A 23,822-nucleotide genomic window follows, 5' to 3' on the forward strand; every position below is an offset into this window, starting at 1 on the left:
GTGACCTCCCATGCACAAAACCATGCTGACTCTTCCTGATCAGGCCTTGACTATCCGAGTGGTGGTGGATCTTGTCCCTCAGAATTCTCTCCAGTAACTTGTTCTTTTACTTTGTAATTTAATTCTTATCTCTTCCTCTTGAAAGCCAAGGATACGCTGCAGGATGGTCAGCGAGAGATGATTGGCACAGAACAGAGGCTGCCCTATGGAGTGGGTCACACACATGTGATTAAGCCTAAAAGTGGTGCAAAAAAGGTTCACAGGGTTGTTGCTGGGACAAGAGGGCTTGAGTGATAAGGAGAGACTGGATAGGCTGGAACTGTTTGCCCTGGAGCGAAGGAGGCTGATGGGTAACCTTATCGAAGCTTATAGAATCAGGAGGGGCACAGAGAAGATGAATGGTCAGTCTTTTTCCCAGGGTAGGGTAGTCTAAAACTAGAGGGCATGGGTTTAAGCTGAGAGGGAAAATATTCAAAGGGAACCTAAGGGGCAAGTTTTTCACACAGAAGGTGGTGGGTATATAGAACAAGCTGCCAGAGAAAGTGGTAGAGACAGGTACAATCACAACGATTAAAAAGATGTTTGGAGAGGTACATGGATAGGAAAGGTTTAGAGAGATATGGGGCAAATGCAGACAAATGGAACTAGCTCAGGTAGGCATCCTGGTTGGCATGGACATTGGGCCGAAGGGCCCGTTTCTGTGCTGTATCACTCTGACCTTATGAGGTACAAAAGGAGAAGCATGGCAGTGTGAAGCTCATTCAGAGGGAGTTGAAAGTATTGAATTGACTGGTTGGCATCTCAATTAGGAGAGACCGAACATAACCATGGCATACCAATTCACAACAATAGACAGAAAACAAGAAAGCACGTTTTATCACCACAGGATGTCCCAGAACACTTTACAACCAGTGAAGTCGTTTTGATGCATTGTCACTGTTAGAATGTAGAAAGTTCCCACAAACACTGAGATATTTACCCAATAATCTATTTGTAGTGTTGCTGGTTTAAAGGATAAAAGTTGGCCAGAATGCCGAGGAGAACCCTGGTTCAACTTCAAAATCATCCCATGGGATTCAGTGTGGCATCTGTAATAGTGTAACACTTCCACCGGTGCTCAGATACAGCCACAGTAATATTCTACACACACAATACCCAAAGCAATATTAGATATAAAAGACCCAGCCAAATAATGCAGGCTTCAGGAAGAAAACAGAGCTCACTTTCAAGGTGTTAGAGAGATGGGAGCACTGCTGGGTAAAATGAATTTAACTGGTTATAGTTTAGCACATTCTCAACAAGAGTGGGGTATTTTCTGTTCAGAGTTAATAACTTGTTTTGAATCGCTTAAGTTTTCATATACCTTTTTAACTATACTGCAGCTAGATGAGGAAATAAAGTGAATGGTTAAACAAAACCAGGAAATAATCATTGAAGGAATTTGACTGGTACATTTCCTATTGTTACCGGCAGGTTGTAATTTTACTACCTTTTTATGTTTCTACAAATCCAATGACTGATGTAGGATAAATGTAAATGGATGATCAGCATGGACTCAGTCAGCTGAAGGGTCTGTTTCCTGTGTGTGATGTACGTAACCCATACAAGCTAGATACAACTTAATCACAGGAACTTTGGTTAAGAAGGTCCAAACCAGCATACATCAACTTGCTGCCTGAGAGTAACAGGCACAATGTGTGCTGCTCAGCCAACTGTTGGTAACCCTCCTGATAGAGCTGGACATTCTGTCCCACCAGCGCATCCCTCACTGCGCTGGTCTCATCAGTAGACACAGGTGGTCACTTGACCGGCTGGCTGATGACATGGCGCTTAAAGGCACAGCCCTCAAAAGCAGTTTACAGCATCACCCCAGGTAACAGCTGATAGCTGACATATAACAGAGTTTTCTCACCACAAAAAGATGTCCATATTTCTGTACTCAACAGCTGTGTTGCACTGTAGTGAGTTAGCTAAAGAATTGCTTGTGCATTAACTTGATAGCTTCGTCAGAATTGATTGTTTAGTTTATTGAGACAGTATGTAAGTAGTCTACGAGAGAGGAGCCTGTTCTCAGCCTATCTCAGGAAATGAAACTGGGCAGGTGGTGGAAGTGTCAGTAGGGGAATGTTTTGACAACAGTGACAATAATTCTGTGAATTTCAAGGCATTTATGAAAAGGGATAAGTTTGGTCCTCAGGTTAAGGTCCTAAATTGGGGGAGGGCTGATTTCAATTTTAACATAATATATATCACAATAGTTCTTGTGATATTTATGAATGACTTGCATGTGAATGTAAGGGGTATGATTAGTAAGTTTGTGGATGATACGGGAATTGATGGTGCTGTGGATAGTGAAGAAGGTTGTCTAAGCTACAGCAGGATATAGATCAGTTGGACCATTGTGTGGAACGTGGGCAGATGAGAGTTTAAATCCCAACAAGTGTGAGGTGATGTATTTTGAGAAGCCAAATCAGGATGGGACATGGACAGTAAATGATAGGGTCCTATGGAATGTTCATAAACAGTCCTTGGGGTGAAGTCCATTTGTTCCCTGAAAGTGGCAACACAGGGTAGATGGGTGGAGGAGAAGGCACATGGCATGTCTGCCTTCATAGTTCGAGGCATAGAATATAAGAGTTGGGACGTCATGTTGCAACTTTACAGAACACTGGTCAGGCCGCACTTGTGTGCAATTCTGGTCGCCACACTATAAGAAGGATGTGATTGAGCTGGAGAGGATGCAGAGGAGATTCATCAGGATGTTGCCTGGAATGGAGGACTTTAGTTACGGGGAGAGATTGAATAGGCCCGGCTTATTTTCCCTAGAATGAAGAAGGCTGAGGGATGACCTAATGGAAGTAGATAAAATTACGACAAGTATAGATAGGGTAGATAGTCAGAATCTTTTTCCCATTATAGGGGTGTCAAAAATTGAAGGGCATAGATTTTTGGTGAGAGGGAAGAATTTTTAAGAGCATCTGAGGGAAGGTTTTTCACACACAAAATGGTTGATATCTGGAACACACTGCCAGAGGAGGTGATGGAGGCAGATCTAATCTCTACGTTTAATGGAATTTAGACAGACACTTGATTAGGCAAGGCATAGAAGGATAGAGACTGAATGTGGGGAAATGGGATTAGTGTAGAAAGGTAAAATGGTTGGCATGGACGTGGTGGTCTGAAGGGCCTGTTTCTTTGCTCTGTGACTCCATGATGCAGGAAGAGAGAATAATTTATATGGCTGCATGTAAGAGAAGGGACATTTTATCATGTGATTGGTTAGACATGAGGAATGGAAATAAATTGGATGTAGGAGATTTCAAAGGCAATTTGAGGAGGAAATGTATCAGATAGGATCTGCTCCCAGTATTATCCTTAGTATTTTAATTGGTCCCTGTGATGTTAAGTGAAGGAAGTCCTTGACACCAAAACGCTGAAAAATGTTCAGCTTTAAATGCAGCCTTTTGATTCCAAGGTGTGAGATCCTTTTTAATACCTCACGTCTATCATTAAACAACTCACCAGAAAATTCTATAACCTTTAAAGAGAATAAAGAGAGCTGGGCAATGTGTGATGCCAGGACTTTTTCCTTTCCTGATGCAGGAAATGGGAAGGTTACAGTGCCTTCAGGGTAATGTGTTTTGCAGCAGAATAAAACCAACTAACTCTCTGGGAGGACTAAAGCACAGCAGCGGTGATTAGTGTCTCTCCAGTTGTGATTTCCTTCACGGTAAGCAGTTCCCACCTCTGAGAGCTGTTGTCAGATGCTAGCCAAGCAATTGCCACAGGAACATAAAGTTTAAAAGCTACAACACCATCAGATCCATTTCAGTAGATTCTTCCTCTTTCTCTGTCGTTACTGGAATAACCTTGCCCCTTCTCTCACCAAAAAGTGGGTAGGTTGCTCCTCAGCATCTAATCTTCCTGCTTTCCTCCACCCACTCCCGAACTCCCCACCCACACCACCACCTCCCCAGCTCCTTGCCATCTTCTTGTGTGAAAAGATTGTATGGAATGGATTACAGCAACGGCAGACCAGAGAGGGCCCTACTATGCTTCAGTGATTTGGAGAAGCAAATGTTGGTTGCCATGGAGACAGTAACTAGCTGTGGATCAAAGATCATTCAGGGTGACAGTGCTTACATGCAATCCGCCCCCTCACGCCCTCTTTCCCCCTATTGCCCCCACTTCTGCCTCGCAGCACCCAGACAGTTCCCCTCTTACCTACCCTCTCCCACATTATACCTTCAGATCTTTTTGGTATTGATATTGGTTTATTATTGTCACTTGTACCAAGGTACAGTGAAAAGCTTGTCTTACAAACTAATCGTACAGGTCAATTCATTACACAGTGCAGTTACATTGGGTTAGTACAGAGTGCATTGATGTAGTATAGATAAAAACAATAACAGTACAAAGTAAAGTGTCACAGCTACAGAGAAAGTGCAGTGCAATAAGGTGCAAGGTCACAACAAGGTCGATCGTGAGGTCATAGTCCATCTCATTGTATAAGGGAACCGTTCAATAGTCTTATCACAGTGGGGTAGAAGCTGTCCTTAAGTCTGGTGGTACGTGCCCTCAGGCTCCTGTATCTTCTACCCCAGAAGAGGAGAGAAGAGAGAATGTCCCGGGTGGGTGGGGTCTTTGATTATGCTGGCTGCTTCACCAAGACGAGAGGTAAAGACAGAGTCCAAGAAGGGGAGGCTGGTGTCCGTGATGCGCTGGCCTCCCCTCCTTGGACTCCTTGTTTTGCAGCTTCAGAGATGTAAGCCTGCACAACCCTGCTGCTGACTTACTGCAACAGATGAGGAAGAGGTCAAAACTGCATCTGTCTCTGCCATCCACCAGCTCAAATCATGCTATCTCCCATTTAGCACAGGAGATCTCCTCCACATGATGAATCATCTGGTATGGATGGAATGGAAGACCAAGGAAAAAAGGTGGCACAGGTAGTAACTCACAGGAGGGTGGAGAGGTGAGGCAGGAACCGACCCCTCCTCACCTGGATCCACATATTGCTTGCCAGCTCCTGCCTCACCCCTCCCTCTCACCTCTTTATACTGGCTATCTCTCCCCTACATTATCAGTCCTGATGCAGGGTCTCAACCTGAAACGTCGACCGTCCCTTTGCCTCCACAGATGCTGCTTGACCTGCTGAGTTTCCTCCAGCAGTTTGTTTCTTTGCTCCAAATTCCAGCATCTGCAGTCTCTTGTATCTACAGGTAATCAACAGTAGAGTAATATGTAAATCACAGTAAGATCTTTAAATTGCAATTATTACATTTTCACAACTGTTTTTCCTTAGAGTTTACAAAGACAGTATTTCTTCCAGTGGTAATGGCAACAGAATTGTTCATCACACAATGAAGCCATTTTGCCCACAGTATTGTACCAGCTCTCTTGAAGGCTATCCAATTTGTTCCATTCCCCATCTTTTCTCCAAAGCTTGGTACTCTTTTGGTTCAAATATGGACCCAATGTTATTTTGGAAGTTACTGTTGAATCTGCTTCCACCACCTTTTCAAAGTGCATTCCAGATCACAGAAATTTGCTGTGCTAAAGATTTCCTTCTCCTCTCATCTCAGTTTCTTCTGCCACATTTCATAATTTTCTTGGAAATAAAGCCTACTAATAAGGAATTATCTTAGTTCTAATCATGTGTCCTTGCCACGTGAAGTCCCTTTTTTTTCCTATCTCTCCTGTTGTGATCAAGTTATATGATTCAGTTTATGGATCCATACCAGACCAATTTCACTGATGGGTTCTGGCAATTCACTCTAGCCTGAGATTTCCAATGGTGTGAGTATCATTACAAGCTGTGTGCTGCTCTCAGTCTGCCAGCAAAGACTTCACTTTTTGGGGTTACACATATCAGATGTGCTAGATCTCATTAAGTCAATGGAGGAACTCTAGGATACAAGTACTCCCATTAACTACAGTTTTGAAGCCGTCAAAATAAGTGTGAAACAGGCAAGAGGATATTAGAGAACTAAATGGTTTGATGTTCAAGAATACGTGACTTAAACTGTGAATCGAGAATGCAGTATAATTTTGACTTACCTTTGATGGCAAGCACATAACAAAATCGGATCTGTGGAGTCTTAGTCCCAGAAATTTGACTTGGCTGTTAACTGTACTGTGGAATTGTGATGGGAGGAGAGACCTGTGCCAGATCAGCTTAAAACTTGGCAGTATTACAAACTGTGGAAAAAGATAGTGATAGACTACAGCAGGATGTAAGCAGACTATTGGGAGGGGCAAGTGTAGAGCAGAAGAAGTTTAATGCAGAGAAATGTGAGGTGATGTAGGAAGAATGAAGAGAGGCAATTTAGAGTTAAGGAATCTGTTCTAATAAGATGCAAGAGCTGGGGGACCTGGGGTATGGATGCACATCATTGAAAGTGACAGGGCAGGTTAGGAAGGCATACACAGTTTTGGGCTTTATCAATAGAGGTATGGATTATAAAAGCAGAGAGATCACACTGAGACTTTATACAACAATGGACTGGCCTCAATTCTGTTCAGTTCTAGATGCCACAATGTTGGAAGGATGTGAAGACAATAGAGAGGGTCCAGGAAAGGTTTATGAGAATGCTTGCTGGGAAGAGGGACTGTAGTGACAAGGTTAGATTAGGGAGGCCGAGGCTGTTTCTTTAGGGAAAAGATGGTAGAGAGGAGATTTTATAGAAGTATATAAAATGGTGAGGGGTCTGGACAGACCGAATAGTGGGAGGCTGTCCCATTGGTGGACAGGTCATGGACTAGATGTCACAGGTATGAAGTAAAGTGAATTAAGAGTGACATGAGGAGAAACTTGTTATGCAGTGTGGTTGCTCCTGAAATACTCTGCCTGCGGGTGTGGTGGAGGCAGGTTCCATTGTGACCTTTAAGAGAGAATTGAATAAATATGGCAGAGAAAAATTTGCAAGGAACATTTTCCAGCAGGAAACCAGGTGATGGAACTTGAGAGTTGCTCTGGTAGAGACCAGTGTAAACATGATGGGCTAAATAGCCACCTGTGCTGTAACCATCCTATGCTTCTATGGTGAATGTTAGAATATAGAGCAATATAGGACAGGAACAGGCCCTTCAACCCACCATGTCTGTGCCAACCATGAAACCAATCTAAACTAATCCCAATTTCCTGCACGTGGTCCGTATCCTTCTATTCTCTACTTGTTCATGTGCCTGTCTAAAGCCTCTTAAATGTTGCTATCATATCTCCTTCTACCACCTCCCCTGGGAGCATGTTCCAGGCATCTACTACTCTGTTTAAAAAAAAACTTGCCTCACAAAACTCCTTTAACCTTCCCCCTTTGACCTTAAATCCATGCCCTCTGTTTGACATTTTCCCCTAGGAAAAAGAGCCATAGCACAGATACAGGCCCTTTTGGCCCAACCAGTCCATGCCGACCATAGTGCCCGCCCATCTGGTCCCAATTTCCTGCGTTCAGCCCATATCCCTAGAAGCCCCGCCCCTGCATGTACCTATCCAAGTGCTACTTAAATGATGATATTGCACCCGTCTCAACCATTTCCTCTGGCACTGTGTTCCATATACTCACCACTCTCTGCGTGGAAAAAGTTGCCCTTCAGGTCCCTTTTAAATCTTCCCCCTCTCACCCTAAACCAATGCCCCCAAGTTTTGGGCTCCCCTACCCTGGGGAAAAGACTGTTACCATCCACCTTATCTATGCCCCTCATGATTTCATAAACCTCTATAAGGTCACCTCTAATTCTCCTATGCTCCAAGGAATAAAGACCTAGCCTGGCCAACCTCTTCCTATAACTCAGGCCCTCTAGTCCTGGCAACACCCTCATAAATCTTTTTCTGCACTCCTTCCAGTTTAACCATGTCTTCCCTAAAACAGGGTGACCAAAACTGTACACAGTACTCCAAGTGTGGCCTCACCAACAACTTGTACAACTGCAACATGGTATCCCAACTCCTATACTCAATGCCCTGACTGATGAAGGTCAGCATGCTAACCACCGTTTTCACCACCCTGTCTACCTGTCACACTGCTTTAAACTAACTATGTACTTGTACTCCTAGGTCCCTCTGTTCTCTGACTATCTACCCTATCTATGCCTCTCATAATTTTATAAACTTCTGTCATGTCTCCCCTCAGCCTCAGATGGTCCAGAGAAAACAATTCAAATTTGGATTAGAGAGTATTATAGCTAATACTCTCTAATCCAGACAACATCCCGGTGAACCTCTTCTGCACCATCTCCAAAGCCTCTACATCTTTCCTGTAGTTTGGTGACCAGAACTGCATACGATACTTCAAATTTGGCCCAACCAAAGTTTTATACAGCTGCAACATGACCTCCCAACTTTTATGCTCAGTGCCCTGACCAATACCACCCTATCCATTTGTGTTGAACTTTGTTGCAAGTGCCTTGTCTTCAGCACTCACTGAGAATGGTGTTGTTTTCAGAGACTTTTTTTCTGATTCACAGTCCACTATTCATGACTAAATGTTGCAGGACTGCAAAGCTTTTATCTGATTTATTTATTTAATGGAAATGAGTGGCTGGCATGGCCAGCATTTATTGCCCATCCTTAATTACCCCAGAGAAGGTGCTGGTGAGCTGTCTTCTTGAACCCATGTGAACTTTCTGGTGAAGGTGATTCCACAGCTGTCGGGTGCAGAGTTCTAGGATGTAGACCCAATGACGATGAAGGTCTTGTGATAAATTTGCAAGTCAGGATGGTGTGCTAATGGAAGGGGAACCTACAACATAGGTAGAAGAAGAAACAAAGTCCTTCAAGCTTCATATAGGGAGTGAGGAGGTAGAACATAGAACAGTACAGCACAGTATGGGCCCTTTGACCCACGATGTTGTGCTGATCTATATAAACCTACTCCATGATCAATCTAACCCTTCCCTCCTACACAGCCCATAACCCTCCATTTCTCTTACATCTATGTGCCTATCTAAGAGTCTTTCAAATGTCCCTATTGTATCAGCCTCTACCACCACCCCTGGCAGTGTGTTCCAGGCACCCACCACACTCTGTGTTGTTTTAAAAAAAAACCTACCTCTGACATCTCCCCTAAACTGTCCTCCCTTAAACTCATGTCCTCTGGTATTGGCCATTGCCACCCTGGGGGAAAAAGGTTCTGGCTGCCCACTTTATCTATACCTCTCATAATCTTATACACCTCTATCAAGTCGCCTCTCATCCTTCATCACTCCAAAGGTAAATTAAGAAGGATCTCAAAGGTAGCAATGAGAGGATTACTCTTGGTGCCATGTGCAGTGGATTGTGTCTGCCCCCTTGCAGTCTGCTCTGGTGTAGACTAATAAATCCTAAATCCACTCGTGGTTACACAGAAAAGATAATATGTCTGATTCAAGCAGATACAGTCCATGTGGTGGGAAGTTGTAGGCAGTGGAGATTAGGGACAACTTGCAGTGGTGTCATGTTTCAACTGCCCAGGATCCTGTACCTCAAGAGTTGATCTGAGCTATTGGATAATGGCAGTGATTTGATTTTGTACAGAAATAACTTCTATATTTTTGTTGCTGTGAAAGCAATTCAGCCCGAGGCATTTGGCACTGTGCAGTTTTTCATTGCGTCTTGGAACAACATGATCCTGCTTATGCTTCTCCACATTAATCACAGTATGATGTACTATGTTTATAATACCAAAATAAAAGGTTTGTGGAAACTGAACAGAGTGGTGAGGAAAATCAGGCAGGAAAGAATCCCTCTCTTCAATATGTCCACAGAATCCCAAATGGGTTCTGCTATTTCTTGTGAAATTGCAATTACGTTAAAAGACCAAACATGTTTTCCACTGTGTTAGCAATGAGAGGAAAAGGTGATACAACATGGGGACTAAGGAATTAAGAGAGAGAGAGATTTTAGCACAGGCTGTCCTAGATTCCTAAAGAATGTGTGGTCTTTGGCCCCCAGAGAAGGGGAGAGAGCAGACCTGTGGATCTCAGAGGGAGGGAGATCAAGAGTCAGCAAGCAGTTCTGGGTCAACAGAGCAACCCTCATATAGAGGGAGTGCATTGCCCAACTCTCAAAGAAAGAGAGCATTATCCAGGATTGTAGGAGAGGAAGATAGTGTGGTCCTAGAGAGAGAAGGCAGTTGCAGGCTCTGTGTGTGAGGGATAGATATACACAGCACAGAAACAGACCCTTTGGCCCAACTTGTCTACCTACCTGAGCTAATCCCATTTGCCTGCATGTATAACTCATGTACCTGTCTAAATGTTGTAATTGTACCCACCTCTACCACCCTCTCTGGCAGCTTGTTCCATACACCCACCACCCTCTGTGTGGAAAAACCTGCCCCTCATGTCCTCTAAATCTTTCCCCCCTCGCCTAGAAACGTATGCTATCGAGTTTTAGATCCCCCTACCCTGGGAAAAATACTGTGACCATTCACCTTATCTATGCCCCCTCAGGATTTTATATACCTCCATTAGGTCACACCTCAGCCTCTCAAGCTGTCCAGTCCCACAACATCCTTGTGAATCTTTTCTGCACTCTTTCCAACTTAATGACATCCTTCCTAGAGCTGGGCAACCAGAACTGCACACAATACTCCAAGTGTGGTCTCACCAGCAACTTGTACAGCTGTAACGTAATGTCCAACTCTTTACTCAGTGCTCTGACCACTGAAGGCAAGCGTGCCAAACACCTTCTTCACCATCCTGCCTGCCTGTGTCGCCACTTTCAGGGAACTATGTACTTGTACCCTAGCTCTCTCTGTGTTATGACACTCCAGGGCCCTGCCATTTACTGTGTATGTCCTACCCTGCTTTAACTTACCAAAATGCACTACTTTGCAGTCATCTGAGTTAAATTCCAAATGCTATGCCTAGGCCCACTTTCCCAATTGATCTAGATCCTGCTGTAATCTTAACCTTCTTCACTGTCCACCACACCACCAATTCTAGTGTCATCTGCATCTTACAAACCAGGTCACCTACATCTTCATTCAAACAAGAGAATCAAAATCAGGTTTCTTATCATTGACATACGTCATGAAATTTGTTGCTTTGTGGCAGCAGTACAGTGCGAGACATAAAAATTACTGTAAGTTATGAAAATAAATAGTACAAAAGAGGAATAGCGAGGTAGTGTTTATGGACCGTTCAGAAATCTGTTGGCGGAGGGGAAGAAGCTGCTCCTAAAACATTGGGTGTGGGTCTTCAGGCTCCTGTACCTCCTCCCCAACGATAGTAATGTGAAGAGGGCATATCCTGGATGGTGAGGATCCTTAATGATGGATGCCACCTTCTTGAGGCACTGCCTCTTGAAGATATCTTCGATGGTGGGGAGGGTTGTGCCCGTGATGGAGCTGGTTGAGTCTACAACCCTCTGCAGCCTCTTTCAATCCTGTGCATTGGAGCCTCCATACCAGGTAGTGATGCAACCAGTCAGAATGCTCTCCACCGTACAGCTGTAGAAATCTGCAAGGGTCTTTGGTGACATACCAAATCTCCTCAAACTCCTAATGAAGTAGAGCAGCTGGTGTGCCCAGGATAGATCTCAGAGATGTTGATGCCCAGGAACTTAAAGCTACTCACCCTTTCCACTGCTGAACATTTAATGAGGACTGGTGCGTGTTCTCCCGATCCCAGAATGTATCCCTGTGGCACACCACTGTTCACAGGCCTCCAATCTGAAAAACAACCCTCCACTGCCACCCTCTGACTCCTAAGCCAATTTTGTATCCCATTGGCTAGCTCACTCTCCGCGGATCCCACGTGATTTAACCTTCCAGACCAGCCTACCGTGTGGGACCTTGTCAAAGGCCTTGCTAAATTCCATGTAGACAACATCTACTGCCCTGTCCTCGTCAATCCTCTTGGTTACCTCTTCAAAAAAGTGTGTGAGTGAGTGATAAATACTTGGATACATACATACAGGATCCTTGGAGATAGAGAGCACGCAATCCCACATTCCCAGAGAGAGAGAATTTGGTGCCCCAATGAGAGAGAGGGTGAACATGGTCATTGGCCTCCAGAGAGAGGGAGAGAGCATGTGGTTCCCATCCCTAGAGAAGTGGAAGTTTGATTTCAATGTACTAAGACAGGACCTGGAAGAAGTAGACGGAGCTGCTACGAACAGTTTGGTCTACATCTGACAGGTGGGAGTCATTCAGAAGTGAAATAACGAGGGTTTAGGGCCAAAGTATTCCCATAAGGGTGAAAGGTGGAGACAGTAAATTCAGGGAATCCTGGATGTCAAGGGATATTGACAGGTGGATGAACAACTAAAAGGAAGCATGTGACAGGTAGAGAAAACTGAAAACACAGGAGGCCCAACAGGAACATGGGGTGGGGGGGCAAGTGCTTCAAAGAGAAGTTAGGAAGGCAAAGAGGGGGCAAAAAATATTACTGGTGGACAGGATTAAGGAAAATCCCAAAGCATTTTCTAAGTATATTGAGGGCAAGAAGGTAATCAGGAAAAGAGTAGGGCCCGAAAATCAAAAAAGAACTGCAGAAGCTGGCAGGTCAGGCAGCACCCAGACTTCAGAACATTCGCAGCACATTACATAGACAAAGGAGCTTAACAGTCCACCTAATGGTTCTCCATCATTTCATCCTATTACTGACATCCCCTTTGTCCCATCCATTGCTTTCCCCCACCTTCTCTGCTAATTACCTTAATTTGCTTTCTCTGTTTCTCTGTTCTGGTGAAGCAGTGACTGCTTTCCCTTTTCACAGATGCTGCCTGACCTACTTGGCTTTTCCAGCAGTTTCTGTTTTCATTAGAGTACAGCCCATTAGGAATGTGTGTAGCCTGAGGAGATAGTTGAGGTCTTAAGTAAATACTTTTCAACTTTATTCACTAAGGAGAAGGGCATTGTAGTTGGAGAATTGGGGGAGTGGGGTGGTGAAATTCTTGAACATTTTATCATTAAGGAGGAGGATTACAAAATGGGTGTAAAAGTGGATAAATCCCTGGGCCTGATAAAACATATTCCAAGTTGCTATGGGAGGCAAGGGAGAGGATTGCTGGGGCTCTGACAAAGACTTTTACATCTTTACTAGCCAGAGGTGAGGTGTCAGATAAGTGGAGGATGGCAAATATAGTACTGTTATTCAAGAAGGGCAGCAGGGATAAGCCGGATAATTGTAGGCTGGTGAGTCTAATGTCAGTGGTAGGAAATTTATTGAAAAAAGTCTGAGGGACAGGATTAATCTACGCATGGAGAGGAAGGACAGTCCGCCAAAGAGAACCAGTATGCCTTTGTTAGGGTTAAATCTTGCCTAACCAATTTCATTCAATTTTTCAAAGAGGTAATAAATGTATTGATAAGGGCAATGCTGTTGATGTGGTCTACATGGACTTCAGTAAGGCCTTTGACAAGGCCCCACATGGGAGACTCGTTCCGAAGGTTAGAGCCCATGGAATCCAAGGCAGATTGGATCCAAAACTGGTTAGCTAATAAGTAGAGGGTGATGGTAGTGGGTAGTTTCGTGATTGGAAGCCTGTGACCAGTGGTGTACCACAGGGATTGGTGCTGGGACACCTATTGTTATAAACGTTAATGATTTAGATGTGACTGTAGGAGGTATGAATAGTAAGTTTAAAGCTGGTACAAAAATTGATGGTGTTGTTGATACAGAGGAGAATAGTCATCGGCTGTAGGATGAGACTGATTCTTGGTAAGATAAGCAGAGCAATGGCAGAAGGAACTTAATCCTGATACGTACGAGGAATTGCACTTTGGGAGGACTAATAAGGATAGGAAATACACAGTGAATGGTAGAACCCTAGGCTGTATTGAGGAACAGAGGGGCCTTCTTGTAAAAATCCAAGAATCCCTGAAGAGAGCAGCACAGCTAGATGAGGTGGTGGTGAAGAAGGCATACAGGATGCTTGCCTTCATTAGCCATGGTATGGGATGTAAGAGCAGGGATGGTCCAACTTTATGGTTGGGGCACAATGTGAACAGTTCTGGTCACCACCCTTCAGAAAGGACTGGAGAGGGTGCAGAGGAAAATCATGAGGAATTTGCCTGGGATGGGACACTTCAGCTATAAGGAGAGGCAGGATGGGCGGGGTTTGTTTTCCTTAGAGCAGAGGAGGGTGATAGAGCGATACGACATTATGAGGGGCATGGAGGGGTCAATAGTAGGAAACTATTCCTATGGTAGAAGTGTCTAAAGTTAGAGGATGTAGGTTTAGGGCAAGGGGTTTATAGAGGATCTAAGGAAGAAATGTATTACCCAGAGTGTGTTTGGAATCTGGAACAGACTGCCTGAGTGGAGGCAGGTATTCTCAGAACATGTAGATGAGCACTTGAAATGCTACGGCATAGACAGCTACAGATCAAGTGCTGGTAAACGTGATCAGTATAGATGGGTACTTGATAGTCAGCATGGACATGGTGGGCTGAAGGTTCTCTTTCTGAACTGTATGACTTAATGAGGGTGAAGATCCAGACTGCCAGAGAGAAAGGGAACATGTCCCAGGCTCTGAGTGGGCGAGGGAGAAAGAGAGAGTGCGCACTTTTGGGTTATTCACAATTATTTTTAAGCAGTTAACACACCTAGTTCAGTATTTTAGTGAACAAAGCAAATATTTTTTTCTGTAGATATCAGTTAATAACTGGCCAAGTTTCTATATTTGTCATACATTTTTTATGTAAGCATTCTTTTAGGGTTTGAAAATACTTGTATATCATTTGGGCTCAAAAAAGGGTTGACATGAATATGTTTAGCAATTAATGTTGTACTTCATTCAATTGCACAACATTAAGTAATTGTATTTCTAGGCTTAAAAAAAAAGCAGCTTCTCTGCACATCAGATTTTCCTCCTTCATTCCATGTTTCTGCACAGAATACAGCAATGTGTGATTGTCTGGTGGGAGGATGTCTAAGTAATGTTGGATCACTTTGTGTAATACCTTCAGGTTGAAAAAACAGTGATAAATTCTTGACTGATTTTCAGTGGATGAATTTAAAAAGCAGCTTTTTCAGTATAAGTTCCAAAGTGCAAATTGTCAGCAGCACAGAAATGTAAAGTGGGAAAATATCATTCTGAAGTGGAAAATTGATGGACAACTCTTGCTGCAAACAATTGGTAAGATCAGCGGATCCATCTTAATTAATCTGCCCTAATTTTCATTTTGCATTTTTAGTCAAAAATGCCATTAGACCTGCAGTGATTTCACCAGGTTATAGGTTTCCTTATTCTTAGTATCACCTTTATTCCTGCTTTAAAAACATCAACAATATGTGAGAGATGTATTCTATTCAGTTGTTTACTTAATTCAGTGTTGATGACCATTTGAACTCTAGTGGTTCTGAAGGTGCAATGATCATGCATGCCTGTCTGTTCACACTTTTCATCATGAGGGGTGAGTCAGGACTGCCAGCCTCACTCACAGTGAGTGAGATATGGGTAGAAACATGTGAATGCGGTGCAGAAGGCCCACAGGAGCAATTTTATCAGTATTTGCTTTGACGACCATACATCAAAAACATACCAGCTGTCACTTTAGGCAAGGAGAGAGCCAACAGCAAGTTATTAACTTTGATATGTGACTGGTTTGTTCCAAGTATTTTTGGCTAACAGCCAGAGTACCGTCAGGTTGATAAGTCACTGAGAATTCTGTAACAAACAAGCTGCCATACTGTTTTTTTTTCTTCATTTCCTACATGAAGCTCTCCCACATGTATTATAGACTGCATTTTTCAAATACACCACACAATAGGGAAATTGTACATTGCTGTGAGATCTCATGTTGCTCAAGGATAATTCCTGATCACTTTCAGTAGGGTACTGGGATTTCTGTTGTTTTTCTCCTGTTCCCAGATTTTAAAAAAACATTCATTCCCTTCACCACCCTGTGGCTGCAGTATGTACTATCAACAAAATCACTGCAGTTGCTCACCCAGGCTACTCTGACAGCACCTCAAAAACTGATGACCTCTCCCAAAATGAAGGCAAATGGCAGCAGGTATGTGGTAACACCACTACCTGCAGACTCCCCTCCACTCATCCTGACTTGGAAATTTATGATCAGTTCTTCATTACTGATTCCAAATCCTACCTTAAACTCTGTCACAACAAGCCCTTTTAGGGCAGTTAGAGATGGGCAATAAATGCTTAACTTGCCAGAAGTGCCCATGTACTGTGCAATACTTTTGCTGAATTGAAGTACAGTGGCATGCAAAAGTTTGGGCACCCCTGGTCAAAATTTCTGTTACTGCGAATAGCTAAGCAAGTAAAAGATGACCTGATTTCCAAAAGGCATAAAGTTAAAGATGACACATTTCCTTAATACTTTAAGCAAGATTACTTTTATTTCCATCTTTTACAGTTTCAAGATAACAAAAAACGAAAAGAGCCCGAAGCAAAAGTTTGGGCACCCTGCATGGTCACTACTTAGTAACACCCCCTTTGGCAAGTATCACATCTTGTAAACGCTTTCTGTAGCCAGCTAAGAGTCTTTCAATTCTTGTTGGGGGGGATTTTTGCCCATTCTTCCTTGCAAAAGGCTTCTAGTTCTGTGAGATTCTTGGGCCACCTTGCATGCACTGTTCTTTTGAGGTCTATCCACAGATTTTCCGATGATGTTTAGGTCGGGGGACTGGGAGGGCCATGGCAAAACCTTCAGCTTGTGCCTTTTGAGGTAGTCCATTGTGGATTTTTGAGGTGTGTTTAGGATCAGTATCCTGTTATAGAAGCCATCCTCTTTTCATCTTCAGCTTTTTTACAGACATTTTCTCCAGACGTTTTCTCCAAACTTTCCTGTGTCCTCACCACAAAATCCAGGGTCAGAAGTTTGCAAAGGAACATCTAAACAAGCCTGATGCATTTTGGAAACAAGTCCTGTGGACTGACAAAGTTAAAATTGAACTTTTTGGCCGCAATGAGCAAAGGTATGTTTGGAGAAAAAAGGGTGCAGAATTTCATGAAAAGAACACCTCTCCAACTGTTAAGCACGGGGGTGGATCGATCATGCCTTGGGCTTGTGTTGCAGCCAGTGGCACGGGGAACATTTCACTGGTAGAGGGAAAAATAAATTCAATTAAATACCAGCAAATTCTGGAAGCAAACATCACACCGTCTGTAAAAAAAAAGCAAGCTGAAGATGAAAAGACGATGGCTTCTACAACAGGATAACAATCCTAAACACACCTCAAAATCCACAATGGACTACCTCAAAAGGCACAAGCTGAAGGTTTTGCCATAGCCCTCCAAGTCCCCCGACCTAAACATCATCGGAAAATCTGTGGATAGACCTCAAAAGAACAGTGCATGCAAGGTGGCCCAAGAATCTCACAGAACTCGAAGCCTTTTGCAAGGAAGAATGGGCAAAAATCCCCCCAACAAGAATTGAAAGACTCTTAGCTGGCTACAGAAAGTGTTTACAAGCTGTGATACTTGCCAAAGGGGGTGTTACTAAGTACTGACCATGCAGGGTGCCTAAACTTTTGCTTCGGGCCCTTTTCGTGTTTTGTTATATTGAAACTAAAAAGTAGAAATAAAAAAAGTAATCTTGTTTAAAATATTAAAGAAATGTGTTATCTTTAACTTTATGCCTTTTTGGAAATCAGGTCATCTTTTACTCGCTTAGCTATTCACAGCAACAGAAATTTTGACCGGGGTGCCCAAACTTTTGCATGCCACTGTATACCTGAACCACTCTACTCATGAGTAACACTTCTCAGGCCCCAAGTACAGAAATCTTTTAAAGACTATAGATATACTAAAAAAAAAAGTTATGCAGGCTAATAAAATGTATGTCCTTGTTTATACATCTTACACCAGGGGAACAGGCCCATTGTGTCCATGCACTCATCCACACTGATCCCATATTTCCTCTCTCATTCCCATCAACTCTCTCCCAGATTCTACTATTCATCTACATGCTAGCGGCAGTTTACAGTCTCCACATCTTTGGCATGTGGGATGAAACTGGAGCACATGGGGGCAACCCACATAGTCACAGGAGAACATATGAATTCCACATAGACACTACCTAAGGTCAGGATCAAACCCGAAGCACTGGAGTTGCAAGACAACAGCATCACAGCTGCCCTTATTTCAATGCAAATAGTTCAGAACCATGCTCTGATAATATAAACTCTGGTTAGACTCCATGTTCAATGTTAGGCATCACAGATGTGCCAGAGGGCCATCATCAAAAAAGGAGGCAAACCCAACTGCGACATCCACAGAGGGGTCCCCCTGCTGCCTATCACAAGGAAAGTCGTCACCAGAGTCCTCCTCAACTGCCGCATCCCAGTGGCTGAAGAGCCAGTCCTTGAATCACATCACAAACGAGAGGCACAATGGGCAAGGCCTTCACCACATGGCAACTCCACTGGAAATGCAGGGAGCAGCAGCAGCCATTGTATATGGCCTTTTTTGGCTTCAGTAAAGCCCTTCACTCTACCAATCGAAAGGGATTATGGAGCATTCTCCTGAAATCTGACTGCCCTCAGTGCTCTGTTGGTTTTGTCAGTTTGTATTCATTGGAACTTAATATTGCTTCTCTGAAACCAATATCCAGCAATATATTCTGAGTAGATTCAACTCTGGCCAACTCCCTTGTTTTAAAACTTGTATTGAATGCCTTTTTTGTTTTTTGAATGATATTTAAAAGCATAGAAACAGTTCCAGCCCATTTAACCCCAGCAGTCTGTTCTTATCAGTCAATGAGAGCTGTGGTATTATTAATGTACCTTCTTACCTTTGCCCCATCTTTTGATACCTAGTTAATAAAATCTACCAATCTCAGATTTAAAATTAGCTACAAACATATCAGTTGTTATCTGTGGAAAGGCATGTTAAACCTCTGCCACCCTTTGGATATGGGGCTGTTTCCTTTGATCCTTAAAGACCTGCCCAATTTTGCTCTGTGCCCAAATTTCCAAAGGAGTGGAAATAATTCCTCTTCATTCAATTCATCATTTCCCCTTAATATTTTTAAATATTTGATCACGTCATCCATTAACTAATTACCAAGAAATACCATGTGCAAGCTGTTCTTGCTTTATCAACTGAAAGCAGATAAATCCCAAGGAGCCAATGATCTACTTCCCAGAGTCTGAAAAGTGATGGCTTTAGACATAGTAAGTGCATTGGTTATCATCTTCCAAAACTTTGCGGACCTTGAAAATGATTCCAGTAGATTGGAGGGTTGCAAATGTGACACCATTATTTAAACAAGGAGAAGAAATGGTGAACTATGGACTTGTTAGCCTGCATTAGGAGGGAAAATGCTGAAATCTATAATAAAGAATGTCACAGCATAACACCTCAAGCCTTTTCCCCCAGGGTGGCAACGGCCAATACCAGAGGACATCAGTTTAATGTCAGAGGAGGAAAAGTTTAGGGGGAGGTGCCAGGAGGTAGGTTTTTTTTACAGAGTGTGGTGGGTGCCTGGAAAAGCACTGCCAATGGGGGGGGGGGGGGGGGGGATAAGAGCTGGTAGAGGGCTGATACAGTGGGGACATTTTAAAGACTTAGATAGGCACACAGAAGAAAGTAGAATGGAGGGTTATGGGCTGTGTAGGAGGGAATGGGTTAAATTGATCACGGGGTAGGTATTTATATAGGTCGGCACAGCGTCGTGGTGCTGAAGGGCCTGTTCTGTGCTGTACTTCTATGTGCAAAGTAAAATGAAACTGAATGGAGTTAGAGTCGTACAGCACAGAATCAGCGTCTTCGGACATCTACCAAGTTCCCATCTAAGAGGGTACTTGATAGCTGGCCAAAAGAGGGAGTGTACTTGATTAACTGGACTAGTTCCAGAGAGGGCAGGTTTGCCATAGAAGCAGAGATTAAGTAGACTGGGTGTGTATTCTCCAGAGTTCAGAAGAATGAAAGGTCAGTCATTAAAACTTCGAAATTTGTTATTGGGTTTGACAGGCCAGGTGCAGGGAGGATGTTTCTCCTGTCTGAGGGCTCTAGGACCATTGGCCACAGTCTATGACATTGGGGTTGAAGATCACCCATGATCTGGTTGAATGACAGTGTTGACTTGAAGGGCCAGATAGCCTTCTGCTTCTAATTCATAGATTTAAGACTTGGTGTACAGGCATTTCCCTGCTTCACTCCCTCCTTTGTGTGGAGAGCTGAAACAACAAACTACCAAGTGATTGACAATTTAAAAAAAACTGAAGATGCTGTAAATCTGAAATAAAAACAAAGTAGCAGATCCTGCCTGACTTGCTAAGTATTTCCAGCACATTGTTCTTATTTAAAAGCACAAAGTGGTCCATCAAACATTAAGTAACTTTCTTTTTCTCCCAGGTCTCTGAGGTCTAGGTTAAATTTACCCATTTTATATAAATGGGTTTTTAGGAGGAAGATTCTTTTTCAAGTAATTTTTGAATTATAGGTTTGTTCGATACAAGTGTGATAATCACCCTGAGACAAAACCACTGAGATGCAGGTACAAAGTGTCACCAGAGCATCTTTTTGTTTCATGCCTCTTTGTATAGCTAGTACTGAATTCAGGAGCTCTGATCATTTTGTTTTGAACTCACAGGTATTTTGAGTTTAACTGAGAAATTATTTGGTGTTCAGTGAGTCAGACAGGCTTTTTATCCAGATTAATTGGTTGTAATTTAGGTCATGTTGGGAATGGGAGGAAAGAATTATGTTTTTATTATATGTCGTCAGAATGTCTCAAACGACTACACAATTACTTCTGGTTTGTAGTGACCATGTAGGAAGTATTATTGATTTATTAATTAAATTGGAAAAAGAAATCATGCATCAATCATTGTAAATCATACACTTGGACAACAGATCCCTCTGCATCTTGAGCTCTGCAATCTCGCACCATTTAGATAATACACTGTTTTTCGTAAAATTTTCCTGTCAAACTAAACAATTTCACATTATCCACACAATTAAATTGGGACAAAAACTATGAAAGAGGGGAAAAGAATACTTCAACCCACTCAACTTTATCTAGCTCCTGTTGAGAATGTGTTTAAGAAGGTTATGCTTCCTGATACTGTTTAGGGACCCGATACTGTTTAGGGACTCTTCTGTTGACATTCTATTTGTCAGTGCCCTTTTTCCTAAGCTCCTAAATTTCCTTGGAAAATTTGGATGTTATTCACACTTCTCCGTTTCTACCCTTCTCCTCAGTATTGGCTTCAATTTACTGCAATCAATATCATGATACATGCATTTGTCTTCCAAAAAAATCAGTAAAGAAGTAACTTCCTTCTCTGTTCATTAAGATTTTTCGTTGTCCCTCTTTGGTTTTGTAACAGACTGCATCTTTTGCCAGATGCGTAACACTGTGCTTTTATTAGAAGTAACTGATGTTTTTATGTATTGAAATCCTACCCACAGCTGAGAGTGGACAAAGTAGTGGGCAGTTCCAGGGCAGATCCTCCGAAGGCTCGGCAGTATGGTCTCAGTGGCAAGCCCAGCATCACAATCAACAGGCCAATGAGCAGCATACACACCAACAACAAGCACAACCTGAGGTCTTTCAGGTGAGAGGAGCCAATTAATTGGGTTTGCACAGTACTAGTCTGTTTCTAAGATCTCGAATACTTCACAGCTGCTCATGAGAACACACTCAGATGCTTACAGCTGTTTGGAATTCATTCACAAATATAATTTAACAAATCTGATTAAATTAAAACTGCACTGATATGACATAATTACCTTCAGCTGCACCACAAACCATTGGTTTCATGTTTAAAAACATTTTTGTTACTTGCACTGGTACTTTGCTGATTTATATAAATGATAACCAGTTAGATTGTTAAATCTAAATGGACAATTGAATTAAACAAATGCAGAGGGTCATTCAGTAATGACCACAGGTTAAGAATGGATTCCAGGGAAACTGTCTGCAAAATCCTACAGGCATTGAAATAGAAAGTGACACATGTCTCAAGAAATATCATGGTGTGTTTTTCTTAGGACAAGCAAACAAAAGATAGTGAGGGGAATTTCTGGATTAGTAATCCAGTGACCCAGATTAATAATTCAGATGATACACATTAAAATCCCAACATGAACATTAGGGAATGTGTATTCATTTCTTTATTTCAAAAATTACATTCTGACATTGTCCTAAAGATCCAATTGAGGCCTCTGTAGGGTCGGAAACCTGTCATCGTCACTCCATCTGGTTCTGTGTAGTCGACTCTGAGCTGCCCTCTGATGTGACCAAGCTGGTGGCAGTGGGGACAAGCAGTAAATGCCAGCATTGCCCGTGATTCCCACACCCTGAAAAAATTCCATAAGAATCTGCAGTTAGCCACACAGGCCCCCGAACGTGTATCTTCCCCCTCCCCAATTCCACTTCCCACCTGGTCATCAAATTCCATGATATCCCTGGATTCCAAAAATCTGATGATCTCAGTTATAAATATGTGCAACAGCTCAAGATACACACCCCTCCAGAGTTACAGAATTATAAAGAAATGCACAGTGACTCAGTAGACTGCTTTCAGGGATGACTGGTTTTAGTGTTTGAGAAGAGATTGAGTGGACTCAGCCCATAAACTGGAGAGTTCACAAGAATAAAACACAACATTTTTCAGGGCTCACAGTCTCAGAGTAAGAGGTAGGCCATTAAGACTGAAAGACAGAGAAATTTTTTCAATCAGTGATGACCCCAGCAGGCTTTGTCATTGAGTTCATTCAAACAGAGACTGACAGATTTCTGAATTATAAGGGGATCAGAGGACATTAATTCAGGAAAATGGCATTGAGGTAGTGCCAGCTGTCAGAGACAGAGCAAGTCAAAGAGATGAATGGCCTACTCCTGTCCCTATTTGTTTTGATCTTATGTGATCTTATGCTCCCTATTTAACCAGGTAGAGATTATAAAAACAGCAAGCAGGAACATTAGAAGCCAAGGGGCTAGGGCATAGATTTGAAGGGTATTGCCTACATTGTGCTCCAGATGTATTGACCTTTCACCACTTACCTTTTAAGAGGCAGGAAGCACAAGAATAAACTAGTGTTACATCCAATCCTATACTGTTCTCCAAAACCTCTAAAATATCCATGAAGTGTAATAGTCTGTTTGCTATATTCTGCTGAAGTGTGGAACTGGACTCACCACCTTTAGCTTCAGTCCAGGTACGGCTAGAAAACATTTTCTTCATTATTCAGAATAATGGTGACAGTGAAGCTGGGTTCACTCATCGAATCCTACAGCTCAGAAACAGACCCTTGGCCAACTCTGGCCATCCATCCATCTATACTCAGGTCATTTACCAGCATTCAGTCCATAGTCATCTGTACCTTGGCAGTTCAAGTGCTCATCTAGATACTACTTCAATGTCCCTCCTGCTGATAGTCAACTTACCCAGCTTCATTCCCTAACACTAAATCCACTACGGCCACCAGCCCTTCCACACACTGCCCTGGTAGGACATGACCCATGCCCCTTCTGTAGTGCTGGAGCAGTATATGCAGCACTGCTTGAGCCCAGAGACAGGAATTAATTGGCCAGAACTTGCTGGGAAATGTTGGCACCAGCACTGACTGCCAGCGTTTCTCAGGGCAAGTGCCACCAAGTTCATGATTCCCATGTGAACACAGGTTATCCAGAATTTGTTGGCTCCTCTGCTGTAGCGATTCTTCAATTGAGCTCTGATATTAGACTCTGTATGAAGTCCAGCAGCTGAGCATGAACTTGCACTGTTGAATGTGCCCATGGAGCCTATCGTAGCTTGGACCCTATCAGAGAATAGTGAGCTCATTCATTTGAATGGAAAGCAATAGCTGCAGAGAACCTAGGTAAGTGAAAGCTAGGGTACATGTTTAAATTAATTAAGTTGGCTTAAATTTTTTTTAATTGTTTGAGTTTTGTTTTTATTTGCTTTTAAGCATT

At 42.8% G+C, this 23,822-nt stretch overlaps 1 protein-coding gene across 8 annotated transcripts in view; it reads left to right on the forward strand.

Moving 5' to 3' along the window:
* arnt2 (aryl-hydrocarbon receptor nuclear translocator 2) overlaps positions 1 to 23,822 on the forward strand; it is a 262,293-nt gene that overhangs the window by 233,240 nt on the left and 5,231 nt on the right. For all 8 annotated transcript variants that reach the window (XM_052040356.1, XM_052040351.1, XM_052040353.1 and 5 more), the window contains one exon: positions 21,314 to 21,459. In XM_052040356.1, coding sequence (XP_051896316.1) covers positions 21,314 to 21,459 — 146 coding nt within the window. The remainder of the gene's footprint in view (positions 1 to 21,313; positions 21,460 to 23,822) is intronic.

This window comes from Pristis pectinata, chromosome 28 (assembly GCF_009764475.1).
Source record: "Pristis pectinata isolate sPriPec2 chromosome 28, sPriPec2.1.pri, whole genome shotgun sequence".
Lineage (NCBI taxonomy): Eukaryota > Metazoa > Chordata > Chondrichthyes > Rhinopristiformes > Pristidae > Pristis > Pristis pectinata.